This window comes from Brienomyrus brachyistius, chromosome 15 (assembly GCF_023856365.1).
Source record: "Brienomyrus brachyistius isolate T26 chromosome 15, BBRACH_0.4, whole genome shotgun sequence".
Taxonomy (NCBI): domain Eukaryota; kingdom Metazoa; phylum Chordata; class Actinopteri; order Osteoglossiformes; family Mormyridae; genus Brienomyrus; species Brienomyrus brachyistius.
The window spans coordinates 10,744,356-10,764,027 of NC_064547.1; the positions used below are offsets into that span (position 1 = coordinate 10,744,356).

The 19,672-nt window shown below is 43.1% G+C and overlaps 1 protein-coding gene across 4 annotated transcripts in view; it reads right to left on the bottom strand.

Annotated features, from left to right (window-relative positions):
* Positions 1 to 9,262: 9,262 nt before the first annotated feature.
* LOC125709222 (arf-GAP with coiled-coil, ANK repeat and PH domain-containing protein 2-like) overlaps positions 9,263 to 19,672 on the bottom strand; it is a 36,744-nt gene continuing 26,334 nt past the window's right edge. For 3 of the 4 annotated variants that reach the window (XM_048977472.1, XM_048977471.1, XM_048977473.1), the window contains 6 exons: positions 19,276 to 19,368; positions 18,116 to 18,318; positions 17,649 to 17,758; positions 17,414 to 17,524; positions 14,173 to 14,234; positions 9,263 to 11,569 (listed from right to left, as the gene is read on the bottom strand). In XM_048977472.1, the coding sequence (XP_048833429.1) occupies positions 11,466 to 11,569; positions 14,173 to 14,234; positions 17,414 to 17,524; positions 17,649 to 17,758; positions 18,116 to 18,318; positions 19,276 to 19,368 (683 nt within the window). In that variant the 3' untranslated portion in view covers positions 9,263 to 11,465. Of the gene's footprint in view, positions 11,570 to 14,172; positions 14,235 to 17,413; positions 17,525 to 17,648; positions 17,759 to 18,115; positions 18,319 to 19,275; positions 19,369 to 19,672 lie in introns of those variants that run through there. The other variant, XR_007382660.1, reaches the window with a different exon arrangement.

Genomic DNA, 19,672 nt, shown 5'->3' on the forward strand with positions numbered 1-19,672 from the left:
AAATTTAGCATGCTAGGCCATGTACTTTGACTACTTGGCTGCATTTCACTCTTTAGCATTCCATTGTCATTGTCAAGTCTCCACTAGTCAAGTTCATCCATGGAGACCTTCAGGGCCTGTCCTGCTGTTTCTCTGCTTCCCTTCCATTGCATCAGCTCTGCTGTACTTACAGACAGAATCACTTTTTTTTCCCCATCTGCCCAATTTACTTCAGTTTCTGTCAGTTAATAGCTACATGTCCATCTATCAAATGAATATGTTGCACATGCATTTATGTAAATAAATAAACATGACAGGGAGGCACAGTGTCTATCCCTGTTACCTCCCACCTCGGGGACCAGGGTTCGAGTTTCCACCGTGGTTCTGTGTGTGGAGTTTGCATGTTCTCCCTGTGTCGTTGTGGGGTTTCCTCTGGGTACTCCAGGGTTTCCTACCCACACTCCAAAAACATGTGGAGGTTAATTGGAGTTATCAGACTGCCCTACGTGTGCATGTGTGAGTGGATGGTGTGGGAGTGTGCCTTGTGATAGGTTGGTGCCCCAGCCTGGGTCATTCCCTGCCTTGTACCCATAGCCTCTGAATAATAACTTGTGGCTACAGAAAAGAGAGAGTTGATTTGCTTTATCTAGGGAGGCCAGGTGCTTGTTCTTGGCTGACAAGTGAACTTTCATCCATTAGCACTTCTGTCCTGGTGAATCCAAGCCACCTCCCAGTGTGGGAACGTGTGTTTTCTTTGGATTAGTGTCGCATGCAGGAAAAACCCCACCTTTTGGCTGCGGATCTCCATCATGAGAGGAAGACACTAGTGGTGTGACGACTGAAAAAGATGACATTTAATTTAAAATATTTTGAACAAATTTTATCGTTTTCTTAAGGACCAGTGTGTGAGATCAAGGGTGATGTGAATATAATAGAAGCTTGTCAGAAATCAAGTGGGATTATGACGTTGTGGTTGGGTGCTACATTGCCACAGCTTGAGGGTGGCATCCACATCTGCTGTGTGTTAACACTCTCGGCCTCAGTGATGGAGAATGTGGGCTTCTCTGTGGTTCTGGAAACTGCATTACCTCTGCTCACACACACCATACGTTCCCCAACCAGAGGAGATTTCAGAGGCTTAACAGAAACACTGATTCATGCAAAACAAAGTGTGTAGAATAAAATAACCCTTGCTTCTGAGAGCTGTATTTGACCAGAAACATTTGTCCCAGTTGTGGAGCCAAAACATTTTCAATGTAGTAACCAGGGTGGGATCAGAGGTCACTTTGGGTGCCACATAAATCTAAAAATAAGGGAATACTTAAGGTATCTAAATGCTGTAACATTGTTTATAATTCAGGCAGTGGTGGAATTATAAAATCCACATGTAAAATATCAGTTTCTTGCAGCTAAGGTAATGAGCTTACAATAAGTACAAAATCCCCAAACGTCTGCATTACTGCAGTTCTGAGAACATGTGCGCAGCTCAGCAGCACTATGACCTCATTCTTTATCAGTATATCATCAGGTACACTGAGAAACAGTTACATAATAAGTTTAATTAAATAAATTGAGTTTAATCAAAACCAAAATGCAAATACAACGGGGGTGGCCAGTGATGTGGCCAGGATTCAGTCTAGGGGGGACCATGGCCAGCTGTTGCCATCCTCCAGATCCACTTATGATTTGTCCTAAACTGGTGCCCAGCATTTTACATTCCGCTCCAACAAAATGGACTTAAAATTATAATAATGAAACTGCAGGACTTAAAGAACAGAAAACACCTAGGATCAAATTAGTGCTTGATATAGCCACTACTGCTGCTGCATGTATGCGATGGGAGTTTGGCCCAATTTTCCTGTACAGTTGAATCATGGTTTTAATGACCAAGGGGATAAAATATTTTGGTTTTAACGCAAGACTAAAGACTCAGTTTCTCAAGGGTTTATCATAGGTTGATAATGTTTTATAGGTGCTGCCTTCATCCCTGTATGAAACGGCTGACATTCCTGAATGGAATTTAATTTAATGAGACTCGCTCTCTGCTGCCCATCCCCAGCAGCAGGTCATGCCTTTCCCGTATGCGGGAGGGTGGGGTGAAAAAATTCTGGAAATAAGGGAAAAAAATTCACTAGTAGCTTATTAATTCCTCACAGGGACCATTTGAACTTGGATTAATCATCTTATGGAAAAAAAACAAAAGGCTCCATGTAAGGCTTCCTAGAAGGCATGAGTAATGGCCTGAAGGGATGAAGGTCTTAGGGAGTTAACTTACTCATCAACTCTGGCTCAGTTGAAACTGGGTGTCTTCCAAAGGAACAAATCACTACTGCATTTCCATTTATTGTTTTTGTGTTTTATGGTTGGAATAATGTAGTAATGTGTTGAGATATCACTTCTCATCATGTATCAAAGCCTTTCATCTATGTCCACAGCTACTAAGATACTAAGAGCTTGTAGACCCAGTGTGACCACTATCTGCTGCCACTAACTCCTGAGACCAGCTGCACAGTATGGAGACAACAGATCCACTGTGAGACGTATGCTCATGTAGGGCACTACTGTACTCTACTGGGACCTTCCGAGATTGACCTTTGTTATTCCTGCCAGTGTACTGAGAATGGCAGTGCATAGACTTTACAAATATGAGCAATATCTCAGCTGGCGTTCCAGGTGGGCAGTGGTGGCTTAATGGTTAGGGACGTGCATTTGTAATTGAAAGATTGAAGGTTCGAATCCCCAACCAGCAAGGCACCACTGAGGTACCCTGAGCAAGGTACCGACCCCAAGCACTGCTCCCCGGGTGCTGTATTAGCTGCCCCCTGCTATGTCACATATGGGTTAAATGCAGAGAACACATTTCATTGTGGCGTGTCAACAATGACAATTAATCACTGAATTCTAAGATAGTAATAACCAGCAAAAGAACATACGGTGTGCAGTGTACTTTCCTGATTGGTTTAATGACAGACAAGCATCAGCTAGTGTGCTGTGGTTGACCCAAAGTGGATAAGGAGGTGTGGCTAGGACACAGGGCCTTGGCTTGATCAGCCATGAGTGACATGTAAGATTTTGGCAAGTATTTAAATGGGGGCTGACTGTTAGGACAATGCTGGATTTAGATAGGTCAGGAGATTTAGGGACTGTGGAGTTTGGCTAATGTCAAACATTCTTCATAAATCTCCTTACAGCACAGAATAAAAGGACCATTTCCCAAGACCTCCACGAAGGCTTGATTTCACCAGGCTGTGAAAGGTTTTTGTAATGTTTCTGCAAAACTGCTGTTATAACATTAAGTAAACATTAAAAGAATGTTATGTCATGTTTTCCCATTCTATATAAGTACCACAGAGATTAGCTTAGGGCTACTCCTGGACCTTCATATATGGAGAATTCAGGGATGGGAACAAGTCATTTCTAGTCTGAGTCAAATCTCGAGTCAAAACAATGCAGGTCGAGTCTAGTCTTGAGTCCTGTGCCCTGAAGTCTAAGTCGTCTTTCCACAATTTTTGCTGTCAAGTCACAAGTCATCAAATTTGTAACTTTTTGAGTTCCAGTCATGTAACTTGAGTTCCTACTTATGTCAGTTTTTTTTGTGATTAAAACATGCTCCAGCAAAAGCCTGTATAGTACGTCACAGGACACGTTCCTGAGATGAGTTGGAAAGAGTGTCTGCAGACAGTTGTTCTCACACAGCTATTCCATCCGTGTATATGAATGGAGTGATGCATCTTTCCAACGAACTATCTCAGGAGACCTTGCATTCACCCAATTAAAAATACAGACAGCAGAGAATGAATATACGCAGAAATGATAAAATTAACGTTATGGTATCCAGAAGGGGGGGACTAACCTTATGTCTTCTCAAGTCATAGGGTCCAAGTCAGGTCCAAGTTGTTGAGTCTCGAGTCAGGGACTCAGGTCCCCTCCTGTGAGAGAATCTAAAGAGCAGGTAACTATTTTGCTTTAAGTGTGAATTATGAACATAACACGTGGAAGACAATGTATGTACATTTACACCCAGCCAGCCAGCTGGGGCACATTCGGGATTTGATGCAGTCCATTGTAGAGCTCATACACACACACACACACACACACACACACACACATTATGATCCTATGGGCAACAGGGTTGTGCACCATTCAGAAGTGAATAGAGGATGATCTTTAAATTCCAATTCAGTTTGTGAATTTGAATTGAATTTGACTGTGCAGGTTATGTTCTGGCTTAATATTTTTATCCTTTCATTTTTAAGCGTAATTGCTGTAGAAACAAAGAAATAAATGTTTATTATAATAATTCTTAAGCAGTAAAATAGACTGTTAATACTAATTGTTTAATGTATATTTATACATGAGTATTTACTCTATACTGTACTTTGTTTTCTAAATGTACAAAATGGCCAGTTAAAGATGCTAAAATCAGACTTTAACATTCCCCCTAATACCTTTGCTCAGCTCTAGTCCCTGTCCAGCACCCATCTGGTGCATTTACATTTCCTACAAGAACTATGTGTAGTGCTGGGGCTCTTTGAGGAGACAGACAGGTGACAAACAGAGAAAGTGGTTTGAGGCTTAAAGCATGCCGTCAAAACCATGAAGATGACTGTGAACAGAAAGTTAGTGTCCATTCTTTAGAGCTCCATTGAGAAGCATCTTGCATAATTTGAAGACGTGAATTGCTTCCAAATGGTTACCACTCTAGACCGAAGATTCAAACTGTTTTGGTGTCTAGATGTTATCGCCATAAAGGATTTTCTGACAGGAAAACTAGCTGGTTATAATGACTGTCCCAAACTCTTTTCCTACATGGAAATTCCCTCACCTGTTGCTGAAGGTTGCCATGATGTTATTGTATACATCAGTCATCTGTGCATAGCAGAGGATGTTGACCTTTTGCCTACTGAAATGGAAACCCAAGCAGCTTTTCTGAGGTAACACAACTTGCCTGTAAGCACCTATACCAGCTTCCTCTGCACCCGCTGAGTCAATATTCAGTGTAGCAGGAAAGATTTTTAGGCCATAATAGTTCTAATCTAAATGAAAAAAACCTTTGAAGATCTTTTACTGATTGAATGTAACAATGCTGAACAACAATGGGTCATGTGTCGTACAATGAAGCATAATTGCATCTGCCTTTTGATATGGTGTTATGGCTGAACTTTAAGACAAATGTTATTGTTCTACATGTAAGAAAATAAGGAGGGACTACATGAAATACTGTGATTCTTTTTTTGCCGCACATCATTTAATGTTAAAATACACACAAACTATTAATCAGCAGACAATAACAAAAAGATTATATATGTGACACTTGACTCAAGTGCTACAGATTTGTGGGGTTACAGTCATACAAGTAACCCAGTCAGCACCCTATCCATCTGACAACCCACAGAGAGAGCAGGACTGGGATTCAAAGCCCCAGTACTGGAGGTGTGAGGTGGCAGTGCAGCTTCATACACACTGAAATGACATTTATTACAGTGCAACTTGTCAGCTCTAATTTGTGAAACGCTCATGTGGTGTTACTGCCTGCCTCAGTAATGAGTCCTTACTTCCCGCTTTCCCTCCTTATTAATGTGTGCTCTTTTTATTTTGACAGCAGTCTTGGGGTAGCTCTCCTCTCATGTTGGCCCTAAGGGTCTAATGACTTTTGTTTTAATTCGGCAGGCCGTCTCTCTTCCTCTCGATGTCTAATGAGGAGATACACTAATACACACACAAGGTGACCATCTCCACTCTAAGAGCTTATTAGGAGAACGTTGTCAGTGTTTCCTTAAGGAGAACTTCATATTTCTGCTTTTTATTTGCTGTTGCCATGGATGAAGACAATTGTGAAATTGAAAAGCTGTAAAGAGCTAACAGGCTCACTGCTGAAAAGGCAATTGATGTGTAAAAATTGGAATTTCACCATGTTGCTACCTGGCTTTATGCATTATCTGACAAAACCAGTGAATTTTACTGTATGCTGTTTTTCCAGCTCCTCTCATTGCGACACCTGGCCAGTATCAGCACTGGTTTAAACTGGTACAGATTTTCCACATAACCTGAGAGGCTTGAGGTTCTGTTGCATTCCAGATTTTGGGGGAAAAAAATCACTTTCCCCTTTAGACAAGCCTTGCATCTGTAAAGGTGGGGGGCAGGGGATGAGGGTGTTGAAGAAAGTTTGTTTTTCCATCCAAAAATTCTGAGCTAAAATTTCCCAGAAGCTCCATGTTTACCAAGCACGAGAGCACACCAGCCTGGGCCTGTGGAAAAGGTGTTAATGGACCAGCAGCTCACTGGGCTTCTCTAAGGTGCTGCTGTCCCAGGAATGAGAAAAACACACCGCAGAGTCTCACAGTGACATCTTCAGGCCAAACCACTAGCCACTAGGCTGTAAAATCCCCCAACACTCTAGGCTGCCTCTTAACTAGTAAGACATTTACTTTAGTGACTGAAAGAATGAGATCGTGAATACAAGCAGCCAAAATGAGTTTCAGGGTGTCTGACCTCAGCCTTAGAGATAGGGTGGGTAGCTTGGTCATTCTGGAGGAGCTCAACATAGAGCCGCTGCTCCTCTGCATCGAAACAAGCCAGTTGACGTGGTTTGGGCATCTCTCTAGGACACCACATGAGGAGGGGTTTCAGGCATGTCCCCTTGGGAGGGAGATTATACCTCTTGGCTGGCTTGGGAACGCATTGGTATTCCCCTGGTGGAGGTGGAGGAGGGGGCTGACGAGAGGAAGGTCTGGGCATTCCTGCTTAGACTGATTCCCTGCGACCCGACCCCAGATAAGCAGCAAATAATGAATGGATGGGACGGACATTTGCTTTGTCCCATTTGTCCCACATAAGGGCAAGTGCACCCTTGAATACTTGCAGTAATTGTGTGAATGCACATGTAAAGGAGGTACTGTGTAAGTGTGTGAACGCACATGCAATGGAGGTACTGTGTAAGTGTGTGAACGCACATGCAAAGGAGGTACTGTGTAAGTGTGTGAACGCACATGCAAAGGAGGTACTGTGTAAGTGTGTGAATATACATGCAAAGGAGGTACTGTGTAAGTGTGTGAATATACATGCAAAGGAGGTACTGTGTAAGTGTGTGAACGCACATGCAAAGGAGGTACTGTGTAAGTGTGTGAATATACATGCAAAGGAGGTACTGTGTAAGTGTGTGAATGCACATGCAAAGGAGGTACTGTGTGTGTGAATATACATGCAAAGGAGGCACTGTGTAAGTGTGTGAATATACATGCCAAATGAGGTAAAGTGGAAGTGTTGCCATAATTTACCTGGTACTTGGATCCTGGACCAGACCTGATCTTACTTGATCATCATTTTGTGGAGTATTAATCTTGGAATGCTGTTATAATTTTTTAAATATGTAAATAAATTTTAAATAGATGAAAAGATGTGCTGGCCTATGGACACTCTAGCTTTTGGGGACCTCAAAGCACCCCAAGCACATCTATACTCCATGGGATGTTCAAGCCTGGTTCTGATGTACAGCTTGTGGAGACCTAACCCAGGCCCATATTCTATAGGCCAATGGATGATCAAGTCTGGTTCTGATGGGGGGTTAGTGGGGTAGTTATTAGGAACTTTGCTCCACACTCAAGTAATGAGCTACGATATGCACATTTAGCTGAAATGGTGCATCCATTTGAAAGCAGGACGGTTTGACCCTTCTGTGTTCCTCTGCCTGCTGGTGCGCTCTGCTCACAGCCGTACTCCAGGAGTGTGGGCTCAGTGACTCATTTTTCATATTTTTCTTAGGAAAGCACAGCAGCTGATTCTGTACCCAAGGCTGGAATGAAGTGTCCCACAGAGGCCAGCTCATTCTGGGGATAAAAATGATTCCTGGTGTGAAGAGAAGAAGGACACAAACGGATACCATCCTGCCACGTTACCTTTTTGGCCACATTGACTAAGATCTCACGGCATTATGGGATGCTGTAGGCCTGCTTAATAGGGAGGGAGAGGATGATGATCACAGATCAGCCAGCCAGAATGGTGCTGGTTAACAAAAGGCAAGGCAGAATATCTTATGTGATTATGGTACCAGTTAAACATTTGACTTCACTTGTTGGAGAGCTGGTTGTTTTCACAAAATGTTTTAGATGCTTTTTTTGTAAATAGCTGAAGTATAAACACATAACAACAGAAAGATGTGCTTTAAGATTTACTGCTCAGGACAACTCATTTCATTGAATACTTCGTGTTGATTGCATTTTGCCGTACGTGACCAGTGAGGCTTTCTTCTGCTGTCTGTTCAGTTTGAAGGTCCAATTGATATGACTCATATCACAGGGAAGATGGGAAACAGAGCAGCTTTTGTTGGCAGCCCTGAAAACTATGGGATAGTCTGCAGAGCAGAAGGCCAGTCGGACATTTATTGTTTCATTTTGCCTGGAAGGTGACTTTTGTCCTTGAGGTTACAAAGAAAAACACTGAACCCCCTAAATATTAAGAGGTTGTGATGTGTTTACTGTTTTGGAGGGAGATGAAAAGTGTCTTGAATTCCATGGAAACATCATGGTTTACAGCAGCAGGGAAGGAGACGGCGTGTCGATTGGCCCCCACCAAGGCCGGCATTGCGCCAGCAGTCTGATGCCACTGCTATGGACAAGTGGTACTAATGGGTCTTGGCTGCCTTGTGTGGGGGGGGGGGGGGGGCGGGGGGGCTGCACGCACTTCTGCTTTGGTGGTTTTTCCCTCAGCTTGGTGCTTACCACAAACTTATATGAAATGTAGCCACAAATGTCCAGCAAGCAAGTGGTGGCGTGCCTGGCCTGTTCACTGCATTTTTTCCTCATTCGTTATGTGAAACTGCCCAGTTACCAACTGCCACAGCATGTGAATGTCACATCAACAACTGTAAAGGCATCAACAATTAATGACAGTTCCCTTGCACTGGCTTTGGAACTTAGTGTTTAACAGCAATCACCTCCTTCGCATTTTTCCCCACAACATTTGAGTATGAGCCCCTTTGTGGTTTTTAAATCTGTACAGCTAGCAATAAGCACTTAGACCCGTTATATGATGCCAGAGTACCCACAATGCCCTGGGCTGCGAGAGCTGCCATCCTAATGTCAGTAAATTAGATAAAGGGTCATTGTGCTGAGCTGTTTATATAGTGCATAGCCTTGAACTTGAAAATGATGATGCAATGCATGTCTAAGCCTGCTGCAGCCTGTCTGCAAAGGGAGCATGCCTAAAGTTACTAGAATAGCAAACATCTTCAGCTTTGCTCCGAGACCAATAGATTCAATGTCTGAAAGAAAACAAAATACTTGAATTTAAATTTACAGCCACTGAACTGTTTAATTGACTAGTACATTGTCAAGATCTTTTGTTGCACAACAAAAGGTTCAGAGTAATTACTACTGGAGTGTTTTTCCTGATAAATTAGACAAATCTCTTTTAAGGAGTGACACTGGATAAATGACATAATCACATATGATAAATAGATGATACATACTTGGAAAGGGATGAAAAAGATACCAGTACGATACCAATAAGAACTTTCAAAAACAGTATCAATGACCCCAATACCTCTAGTATTTATTTAAACAAAGCTTTCTTCACCACAGAGTAATATAAACATTATTTACACAATTTACATTAAAGAGAACATGCGCATTGGAAGACTACTCAGAACCACCCATGGAAGCAGATGAATGGGACTGATCTAGACCAGGAGCCAGCTGCTCTTTTTGAGGAAAATGAAGGCCTGACTTGCACCCGAGATCAGTGGTGGGATGAATTTCTTAGTGAATAAATCATGATCGACAAAGTGATTTTCAACAAAACTCCCAACATGGTACCTTATTCAACGCATACCAGGATTGCTACACTACACTAAAAGTCTACTGTGGATTACAATTTGACACGTACATACCTGTATCTTATTACAAAGATGGGTTGCAAGGGACCGAGATCACTCTAGCTAGCATTACTAGGTTACCCATATCAGCGTGTTAATATAATGAATAAATGTTGTTTTACGTGCACATTAAATGACAGGCTGGAAAAGAGGTGTCGAGTTGCCAAAGGGCTTCAAGCGAGAACTACATCAGACAGCAGGGTTTGGGCTCATGCCCCAGGAAGCAAGTGAAAACAAAACTATACGTGATGATCGGGAACGAGACACAGGTAAACCAAGCATTTGGGCTCTGCGCTTACCCTCGGCACGGCCATTTTGCATACATGCTGTTCATTTAGTCTTGCACTGTTCATTTAGCCTTGCACTGTTCATTTAGCCTTGCATATACGCTTTGGTTCCTTGATCCTGTGAAGGCGGGAACCTGCATGGGAATTCACCAGCGTTGAATTGTGCGTTTCTTATAGCAGAGACTGGGCTGTCAGCCTCTGGCTCCAAACGGTCTGGAAACTCTCAAAACCGCCTCCACAGCTCTGTCCCGCTACAGGTACAAAGCGTCGAGCCTGAAGACCACGTGCCTCTAATAATGACTAATGCACATACCACCAATTATTAAAATATCACGTACTACCATTTCAGGACTGTGTACTTAAACAAAAAGACTGTGATTACTTAAAAAGTACATGCATTTCACTCTTTAACCAGATACTGAAAATGTCAAAGCAATACTAACACTAACTATAAAAAAACACAAGATGGATTGTGTTTCTTCATAACACCTGAAAAATATCAGGAATGTCTAAAGAGAAGATTGGCAGTAACATCATATTAATATGTACACAAAATATTACTGACGTATGCAATTCGAAATTGCTGATCTCAGGCCCCTGCTGATCAGTCCTGTAACGGAGCCTTTTCACATAAAATATTGTACCTTTCTTTCAAAAAAATATGGAGATAATCCTATTAATATGAGTTATGTAAAAAAATGAATACTATAACACACATAAAAAAGCAAAATACTGGAATATGTCCATGCCCTGGAAACCACTGCATGGCTTATTGGAACCTGAAAGCGTGATTCAAAGGTGTAGATGGCTCCACATTTTTTAAGAGCACCTTTGCGTTCGTACACAGACACCATGGATACAACTGCGCTGGGAAAATGGGGTCAAGGATTTCATGACGTGTACCTGCAGTCCTCTGAATAACGAGCTTGAAAAAAAATAATCATCCTTCACTCTTCCAGTTATGTAAATGTTATAGATCATAATAAGCAAATGGAAACTGATTCATAGTTAATAGCTCACTGTAACAGACTTTGATGAGACCGTAAATGTTTAAACAATACAAAAGCAGTTAATTGTGCTGTAAAATGACAGAATAAGAGTTATCTTCTTAAACTGGTAGAATATAACTGGAATCCTGATTAGAAATTCGCCTTTGTGCAATGAATCAGTATCAGTTCCCTGTCCGTTTAAACTGGAAGGTCCTCGACCTTGTGCTGAAAAGCAGGCTTTCTGTCAGATGACATTAATTGCTGTGAAAGCGAGACACAATCCCTCAGGCTACCACTCCCTCTTCCCCCAGGGGGGCCCCGGGCACCTCCGGGCCCCACTCAGAGCCTCTGGGAATCATGCGGCTGGAAGCGGTTCAGTCGGCCAGGATCATTGGACGCTATGTGTGAAAAGTCTCGGAAGATATCCTGGTAGGTTTCATCCCCTGCAAAAAGGAATGAGAGGGACATCAGCAGAAGGTTCTATGCTGAAGCAGTTCAAAGTGTCACGGCATGCACACAGAGAACTAAACACAGACATTGCAATAACAATCAAGCCTAGGAAGGCAGATGCACGCAGACATGCATTTAACGCATTAAAAGCGACAGAGAAATCTGGCCGTACCTTTGAACAGGTGAAAGCAGCTCAGGAAAGAAAAGCAGAGTTAAACTGTGCAAAAGATAAACCTGGCAGCCAGTGTGAAGCCTGAGCAAAACAGTGCAGCAGTGTTCATGCACCAAATGCTGAAGAAGATGCAGGACAACGGAGAGAGACCCCCATGATTCAAAAAAGAGAACATGACAGCATCTATACGAGTTTAATCAGTGGCATTGCTTAGTGCACAGTAACAGCGAGAAGAGGGAAAGAACGACTCGCAAAAAGGTCACTTCTGTTATCAATCAAGTTGTATTTAAAGTGCATGTTCGACGTACAAAAATACAGGTGCAGTGGCCTAAGCATTCAGAAGGACAACAGGACAGAAAAGGCACAAAATCCCACAGAACAGATCGAGAAACAGAGCTGAAATGGAGAAATTGGAAACAATAAATCAACCGCAAACAAGGTCCGGCACTCAAGAGGGGTAGAATGAAAGCCTTTGTAACAAACATGTCACTGTATACGGATGTCATCCATGTTCACACTTCTGTTAAAAGGTGCTATTTTAACATGAATCGTCTTAGAAACACACACACACAGACAAGATGAGCATATGACGTCTACGTACTGCTGCTCTTTCTAAAGAACATTAACTGCTTAGCCCTGATTGCTACCAAGCTATCAATAATGCTTCGGCTTCGCGGTACTGCCTGCACTTGCCAAGTAGAGCCGGAATGTGTTGGTACCAGTCACTTGGGCAAATTACATACAGTGCTCATTATGACCGACATGTACACTCCCTGCTAACACTGCCTGCTTAACTTCAGGAGTGGCTGCATCTCCTGAGGGACACCTGCTTGTCACCAGACATCCTCAAAGCATTCATTTGTCGATATCTATTTAAAATATATTTATTTGCCTCTACGTATTTGTATTTTGGTAATTCAGAACAACATTCAAGAGTTCTAAACATGGCAGAAGTGTAACACCTCTTTTTTTCTATGGCTCAGCAAAGTGCAACATATTACATACCTATAACAAGAATCTCACCATTTTTCTTTATAACACTTTATATTTATGCTACATATGCTACATACACACAGATCACATAAGCATCTCTCTCTATACATATCCTTTCATTAATAACAGAATAAAAAGTAACCATTCTGAAAAGCTGTACACTTAAACAGTTCCAAACAATGAACTCTGTGATAAAAAAATCAAAGAAAAGGCTGCTATATTGTACACTGTTGCTACATCAACAAGAAGCCCGGACTTTGGGATCTGCTCGGTATCCTTGCGCTTCCTGTGGACCGTCATTCAAATCGCATACCTGCCACCTTGTGGTTATTGTTAGTATTACATGCTATTGTTCTGCGCTCCCTCTGTTCCGTATTTGAAATGGATTCTCCTTTTTTAATTATTACTAGCATAGAAACGATCTGACCCATTTTGGCAGTATTCACACTAGCAGATATAATCAATAATACAAGCAATCTGGACATAAAATGTAATGTGTCAATGTCATCCATCACTAGCCATGTGTACTAGTGAGGGTCTCGAGCCTATCCCAGGAGGTATAGGGCGCAAGGTAGGGGTGCTCGCTGTATGGGATGCTGGTCGGCACACGCACATATGCACGCCTGCACTCAGTGATGACAATGTCTGATGTCACAATTTGTATATCTTTGCATAAAAAAGCAAAAAAAGTTCTAATATACATCATATAAAAAATAAAGGATAGGAATTAAAGGAATAACCATCTCCTACCACTGTGCAAAGCAAAACCAGTATACAGTACTAATCATCATAAACTATATAAACTACTTATCATTTACTCTGAACGACTAGTTTCAGATTCCACTATAATCCTACCATATATTTCTTCAGAAAGAATGAATGTATGACTTATGTCTGCATTATTATAAAAAGTAAATTAGCTTTTAAGGCCTTCTTAAAATTTTAAGATATTTGTATTTAAAAGGAACAGAATTCAAACAGTAAAACTATAATTATTTAGAGTTAAGACGAGTCAAAAAGACTAGTGATATTACGATGTTGCATACGAGAACAGAAGAAATGTGTCTGAGATCTGGATTTACATTCCCACAATGCAATGCACCTGCACTTTCATGCCCAGAAACATGAAGGAGGGAATAATCTTTTGTTCTTGTGTCTGGTGATTCTTACTGGCTGTGGCCAGCTGACCTGAGAGACCTGACCCATTAGTACGAGGTGTGGATGAGGGACACGTTCCTGCTCGACTCGTTGATAGTGCAGCTACTACATACGCAGACTGAAAGCCAGCAGGTGGGCTTGGGGCCTGAGTGAAGGCTGCCGGCCAGCTGCCACATCCCTGCCTGGCTTAGGAGTCCTCCAGCTGCAGGCTAATGAACTCCTGCATGCACTTCCTGTATTGCACTTCCGTGGGGCTGTTACTGTTATATTGACCTGACTGTCCATAGGGACCCTCTGCCTCCCGCATCTCCTCATTCATCTTGGCCAGACGGAGCCTGTTGGGGGGAGAATAGAGTCCCAGGTCACGACAGCATGCAGCACAAAGACAACAACTTAAAAATCACTGAAAGCACACAGGAAAAGGCCTCATTCAATTACAGATGAGCAAAAGCTGTGCTATGTCATGTCAAACCTGGGCAAATGATGCATTTACATGTAGCCCATGACTACATATTACACTCATGGCCAGAAATATTGGCACCTCTGCATTTACGTTTGAAAACATAAGAACATAAATTTACAAATGAGAAGAGGCCATTCGGCCCATCGTTTGCGGAGAACTTAACTAATAGCTATTAACTAATAGCTCAGGTTGTTAAAATGTTATCTAGCTCTGATTTAAAGGAACCCAGGGTTTTAGCTTGCGCTGCACTAACAGGAAGACTATTCCATACTCCAACTACACGCTGTGTAAAGAAGTGTTTCCTCAAATTCGTTTTACAATGTTGTCCAAAATTTCCACTTACGGCCACCAGTGCTACTATTTAAAGTAATACTGAAACAGCCGTTTGGCTGAACAGCATCTCGACCCGTTAGAATCTTATACACCTGGATCATGTCCCCCCTTAGTCTCTTTTGCTCGAGGCTAAACAGATTCAGCTCAGCTAACCTCTCCTCATAAGACATTACTCTAAAACCAGGAATCATTCTCATCGCTCTACGTTGCACCCTTTCCACGGCAGCAATGTCCTTCTTAAGGTATGGTGATCAAACCTGCACACAATATTCTAGGTGGGGTCTCATCAAGGGATTATATAACTGTAAACGCACCACTTCTCCGAGAAAATTGTTGCAATTACCAATGCTTTGGTATTGTCATATTTATCTCTTTTTGGCACTGGAAGAAAACAAAAAAGCAGAGTAATAAAAATAAATCTCAGACATTCCACACAAAACGTCAAAAAAGGATGGGACAAAATTACTTATCAACTTAATACTTGGTAGCACACCCTTTGGAAGAAATATCTGATTTTAATCGATTTTAAATGACCACTCTTCCTTTGACAGCTGCTCCAGGTCTCTCAGATTTGAAGGGTTCCTTCTCTCAACTGCTGTTTTTATATCTCTCCACATGTGCTCTATGGGATTTAGATCTGCAATCATTGCTGGCCATTACTCTCGAGTGAATTGTCTTAAACCATTTCTGGGTGCTTTTTGAAGTATGCTTTGGGTCATTGTCCTGCTGTAAGACCCATAACCTCCGGCTGAGACCCAGGTTTTTGACACTGGGGCTTACATTGTGCGTCAGAATTCTTTGGTAGTCTTCAGATTTCATAATACCTTGCAAACAGTCAAGACTACCAGTGCCTGAAGCAGCAAAGCATCCCCACTGTGTCAGCAGTGAGGTCCTCCTGGGTCTCCTGCCATAGTGTCCTGTTCCATTCAGATGGCGACGGATAGCGTGAGCCGTACCCTGTGCCTGCAGGTCATCTTGAACTTGTTTGGAAGTTGATCTAGGTTCTTCATCCACCATTCCAACAATTCTTCGTTGTAACATTTCATCAATCTTTCTCTTTCATCCACGTCTAGAGAGATTAGCTACAGTGCCATGGGCTGTGAACTTTTGTACAATGTTGCACACAATGGACACAGGAACATTAAGATCTCTGAAGATTGACTTGTAGCCTTGGGATTGTTCATGCTTTTCTATAATTTTGGTTCTCAAATCATCAGAAAATTCTTTGCTTTTCTTTCTTTTCTCCATGTTCAGTGTGTTATACACAGACACTCAAAAACAAGACAAAAACGAGTCACTTTTTTCCATTTTAACTGGTTGCAAGATTTTCATCCCAGCTGCTTCGCACTCGGCTGCGAACTGCTCCAGTGAGAGCCAAAGGTCACGGTCCGATGAGGCCAACAGAACCACATCGTCTGCAAAAAGCGACCTAATCCTGAGGTCACCAAACCGGACACCCTCAACGCCCTGGCTGTGCCTAGAAATTCTGTCCATAAAAGTTCTAGAAAGAACTAGTAGAAATTCTGTCCATTGATGCTTCTGTCCCCACCTTCAGCCACTGCCCAGCTCGCATTGCACCCGACCCCTTTGGCCCCTCCTACAGGTGGTGAGCCCATTGGAGGGGGGACCCTCGTGCCTTCTTTGGGCTGTACCCGACCAGGCCCCATGGGTGCAGGCCTGGCCATCAAGCACTCGGCATCGAGCCTCAGCCCCAGGCCTGGCTCCAGGAGGGGGCCCCGGTGACCCGCGTCCGGGCGAGGGAAAACGTGCGTCCATGTTTTTGTACATCATAAGGGGTCTTTTGATGATTTCTTGCAATTCTGATAAGGTGCCAATAATTTTGTCCAGGCCATTTTTGACGTTTTGTGTGGAATGTCTCAGATCCGTTTTTGCTCCTCTGCTCTTTTGTATTCTTCCAGTGCCAGCAAAAGAAATAAACATGACAATACCAAAGCATTTGTAATTGCAACAATTTCTGGGAGAAGTGGTGCGTTTTCTGACATAAATGCAGGGGTGCCAATATTTTTGGCCATGAATGTATGTGATATCAATGCGTGAGGCTTGTCAGAGATACAAGACTAATATTCTGCATGTGTCTGATACCTCATGAAAAACTACACTTCAGGCTTCCCATAGATGTAATCAGGTTATTCCATATCAAATCACCCAGAGGGTCCCGGGTCACCCTCTCAGATTCCCAAATATCAGGCCCGTATCTCTAATAGCCCTGAAACTACAGCCCTCTGAAATTTTAATTGATTTTACATATTTTGCCTAACACGTCTATCGGTCCAGTTTCAGACATTCACAGCTCCTTCGATAGGGCATCTACAGCTTTGAAACTTTGTGACTAGGGCTAACTTTGAACTCAAAAATGTAATCAGATCAGCTGTTTGAGAATCAAATCAGCTGTATACTATGTACTATTTGGTTCTGGCTCCATGTTGATACCTAACAACATCATAACATTCTCCAACATCAACATTCTCCATAAGTTTTGTATAGGAGCAACTGTGAATTTTTTTAAGGGGATCTGAAAGGGGGACCTGGGTGTTTTTATACTTAATGATTCAATTTTGTTTTTTAATTTTTTTCTTCATTTATGACATAACCTTGTTCTAATTATATTAGATCGTGACACTAAAAAACTATGATAAAGAACCGATATACATCTTAATCACCGCGCTAAATAAAACTCAACCTAATTGATAAACTTACAGTGTCACTATGTCGGCATTGGCTGTGTCCACGGCGATGGACAGGGGACTCCTGTTATCCACATCCAGCGCGTTCTGACTGGCTCCCCTTTTCAGGAACAAGCACACCTGCCTGGTCCAGACACAGTTAAAGTGATTACTGTGTTCCCGTGTTACAACTGCATCAGCATAAATTTCTCTGCATGAGCAGAGAAGTTCATGACAGTGGGCACTGCGGTGTGGACCCGGCCGCTCACCCGGTGTGGCCCAGAATGGTGGCGTGGTGTAGGGGCCCTCTGCTGTAGGCGTCCGGCTGGTTCACATTGGCCGCGTTCTGGAGCAGGAACTCACAGGTGACCATGGAGCCCTGGTGAAGTGAAAGAGGAATCATGGTACATACGCACAGTGCGTGAGCACATGGACAAACACGCACAGCTCACCATGATGCAGGGTTTGGGAACAGACTGACACAGCTAAAGGCCACTTTGATTCAGGGCATCTCAGAGGATCTCAGTATTTATGATCCGTCGACTGTACTCATCACTGTGTAAGCCTGTGTCACTGTGTAATATATGCTTTATGTATTATGTGCGGGCACACACACACACACGCACTCGCGCACACACACAAACGCACTTGCGCACAAACACACACAGGCACGCGCACACACACATGCACTCACGCACACACACACAAACGCACTTGCGCACACACACACACTCACCCCCTGCACCGCCATGATTAGCGGCGTCTTCCTGTCCTCCTCTGCGTTGACCCAGTTGACCTCGGCGCCATGCGCTATAGCCTCAGTCATGTCTGGCAGGCTGCAGGCGTAGGCGGCCCAGTAAAGCTGCAGGCCTGGGGAGCATGCCTTGGGTTCCTGGGGGACAGCAAGCCCTCTCCCAGGCTGCACTGGGCATGCAGGCTCTGGCAGACACACAGGGAGCAGCAGAATGGCTGCGTTTCAGTGTCCGAGGGAAAGACGACCTACCACAGACCAGGAGGTTTCCTTCACTCTGCACCAACTGCCCCTTCATCAAGGTGCACTTCGTGAATGTTCACTCGAGAGATTTTTAAACTGGACCACACACAAATTTCATCTTTCCAGTTAAAGATTACTAGATCAGTTTTCTATACCTTACGTATACACTTACTGTATATGGATCTTAACATGACTATACCATAACTTGAGTATTTATGTTCTGACTTGTTAAATGACAATGACAAAGTTAAAGAGGACAGGTATTACACAGACTATAAGACTAGTGTCATTCAGGGTACAACACATGGTATTGGTTCCATGGTATTGGTACATGGTAATGCCTTGATAATCCTATGTAACCCTCTCCGATACTGTTCCCCAGAGATCCCATAAATGCTCTGCAAGCTCTTGGCTTCAGCAGTCCGATGCGACCAAACCGATGGACCAGAAACAGCTCATGCTTTTTTGGGGTTAATCAGAGTCATATCACTGGTGACGCGTGTATGATAATTACTTTTGATTATGAGCTTGAATGTGATGGATTCATTCTGGACAGAGCCACCTGTCCCATTATAAATGGATGTGCACACTTACAGAACTAGGTTATTTTGTGTTTTATTCCCCACCCCCCCCTCACAAAGTGTTTTTCACTGGAATTCTGCAGGCCACAATATTATACTAAAGGTTGGAAAAATATGTGACATGATTCATTTCATTTTCTGACATCATAAAAGCCTACAGGTTTAAAAGCGGAGTGTAGGCTTTTTTAGATACATTGTAAACTGAATATTGACAAATCAGAAGCTCTTTACTCCACAAGCAGTGTTTGCCAGACATCCATGTGGTTCATGATGCCTGATTATGTTTAAAAATCAGGGCACTGAGAAGGACAGAACCGGCACCTGCATCAGGCAGACTGGTCGTGGACGCAGTGCAGGCCCACATCTCCCTGCTCCTCTCCGTGCTGTTCTGGGTGCCGCAGTCTGCACTTTTAACTGTGACACAGGAGAGAGGTTGGCCCCATCAGATGGCTGTACAGGCTGCATGACAGCGATACCCTGGCTTCCCAATCCAGGAAACCGGGAAATCTTCACACAAGGGGAACAGGACACATCTCTTACCCACTCGAAACCTTGCATTTCAGAAATGCCCCCTTTCCTCGTGGCTAGCCAGCTGTCCGCGTGACATGGACGGCCATTTTACAGGCACGCCACGTTAACAGGATTTTGGTCATAGGAGGATGAGAGATGAGCAATGAAAGCAAGAAGCAGGAGGACGCAGCACCCTCATGGCTGCTTG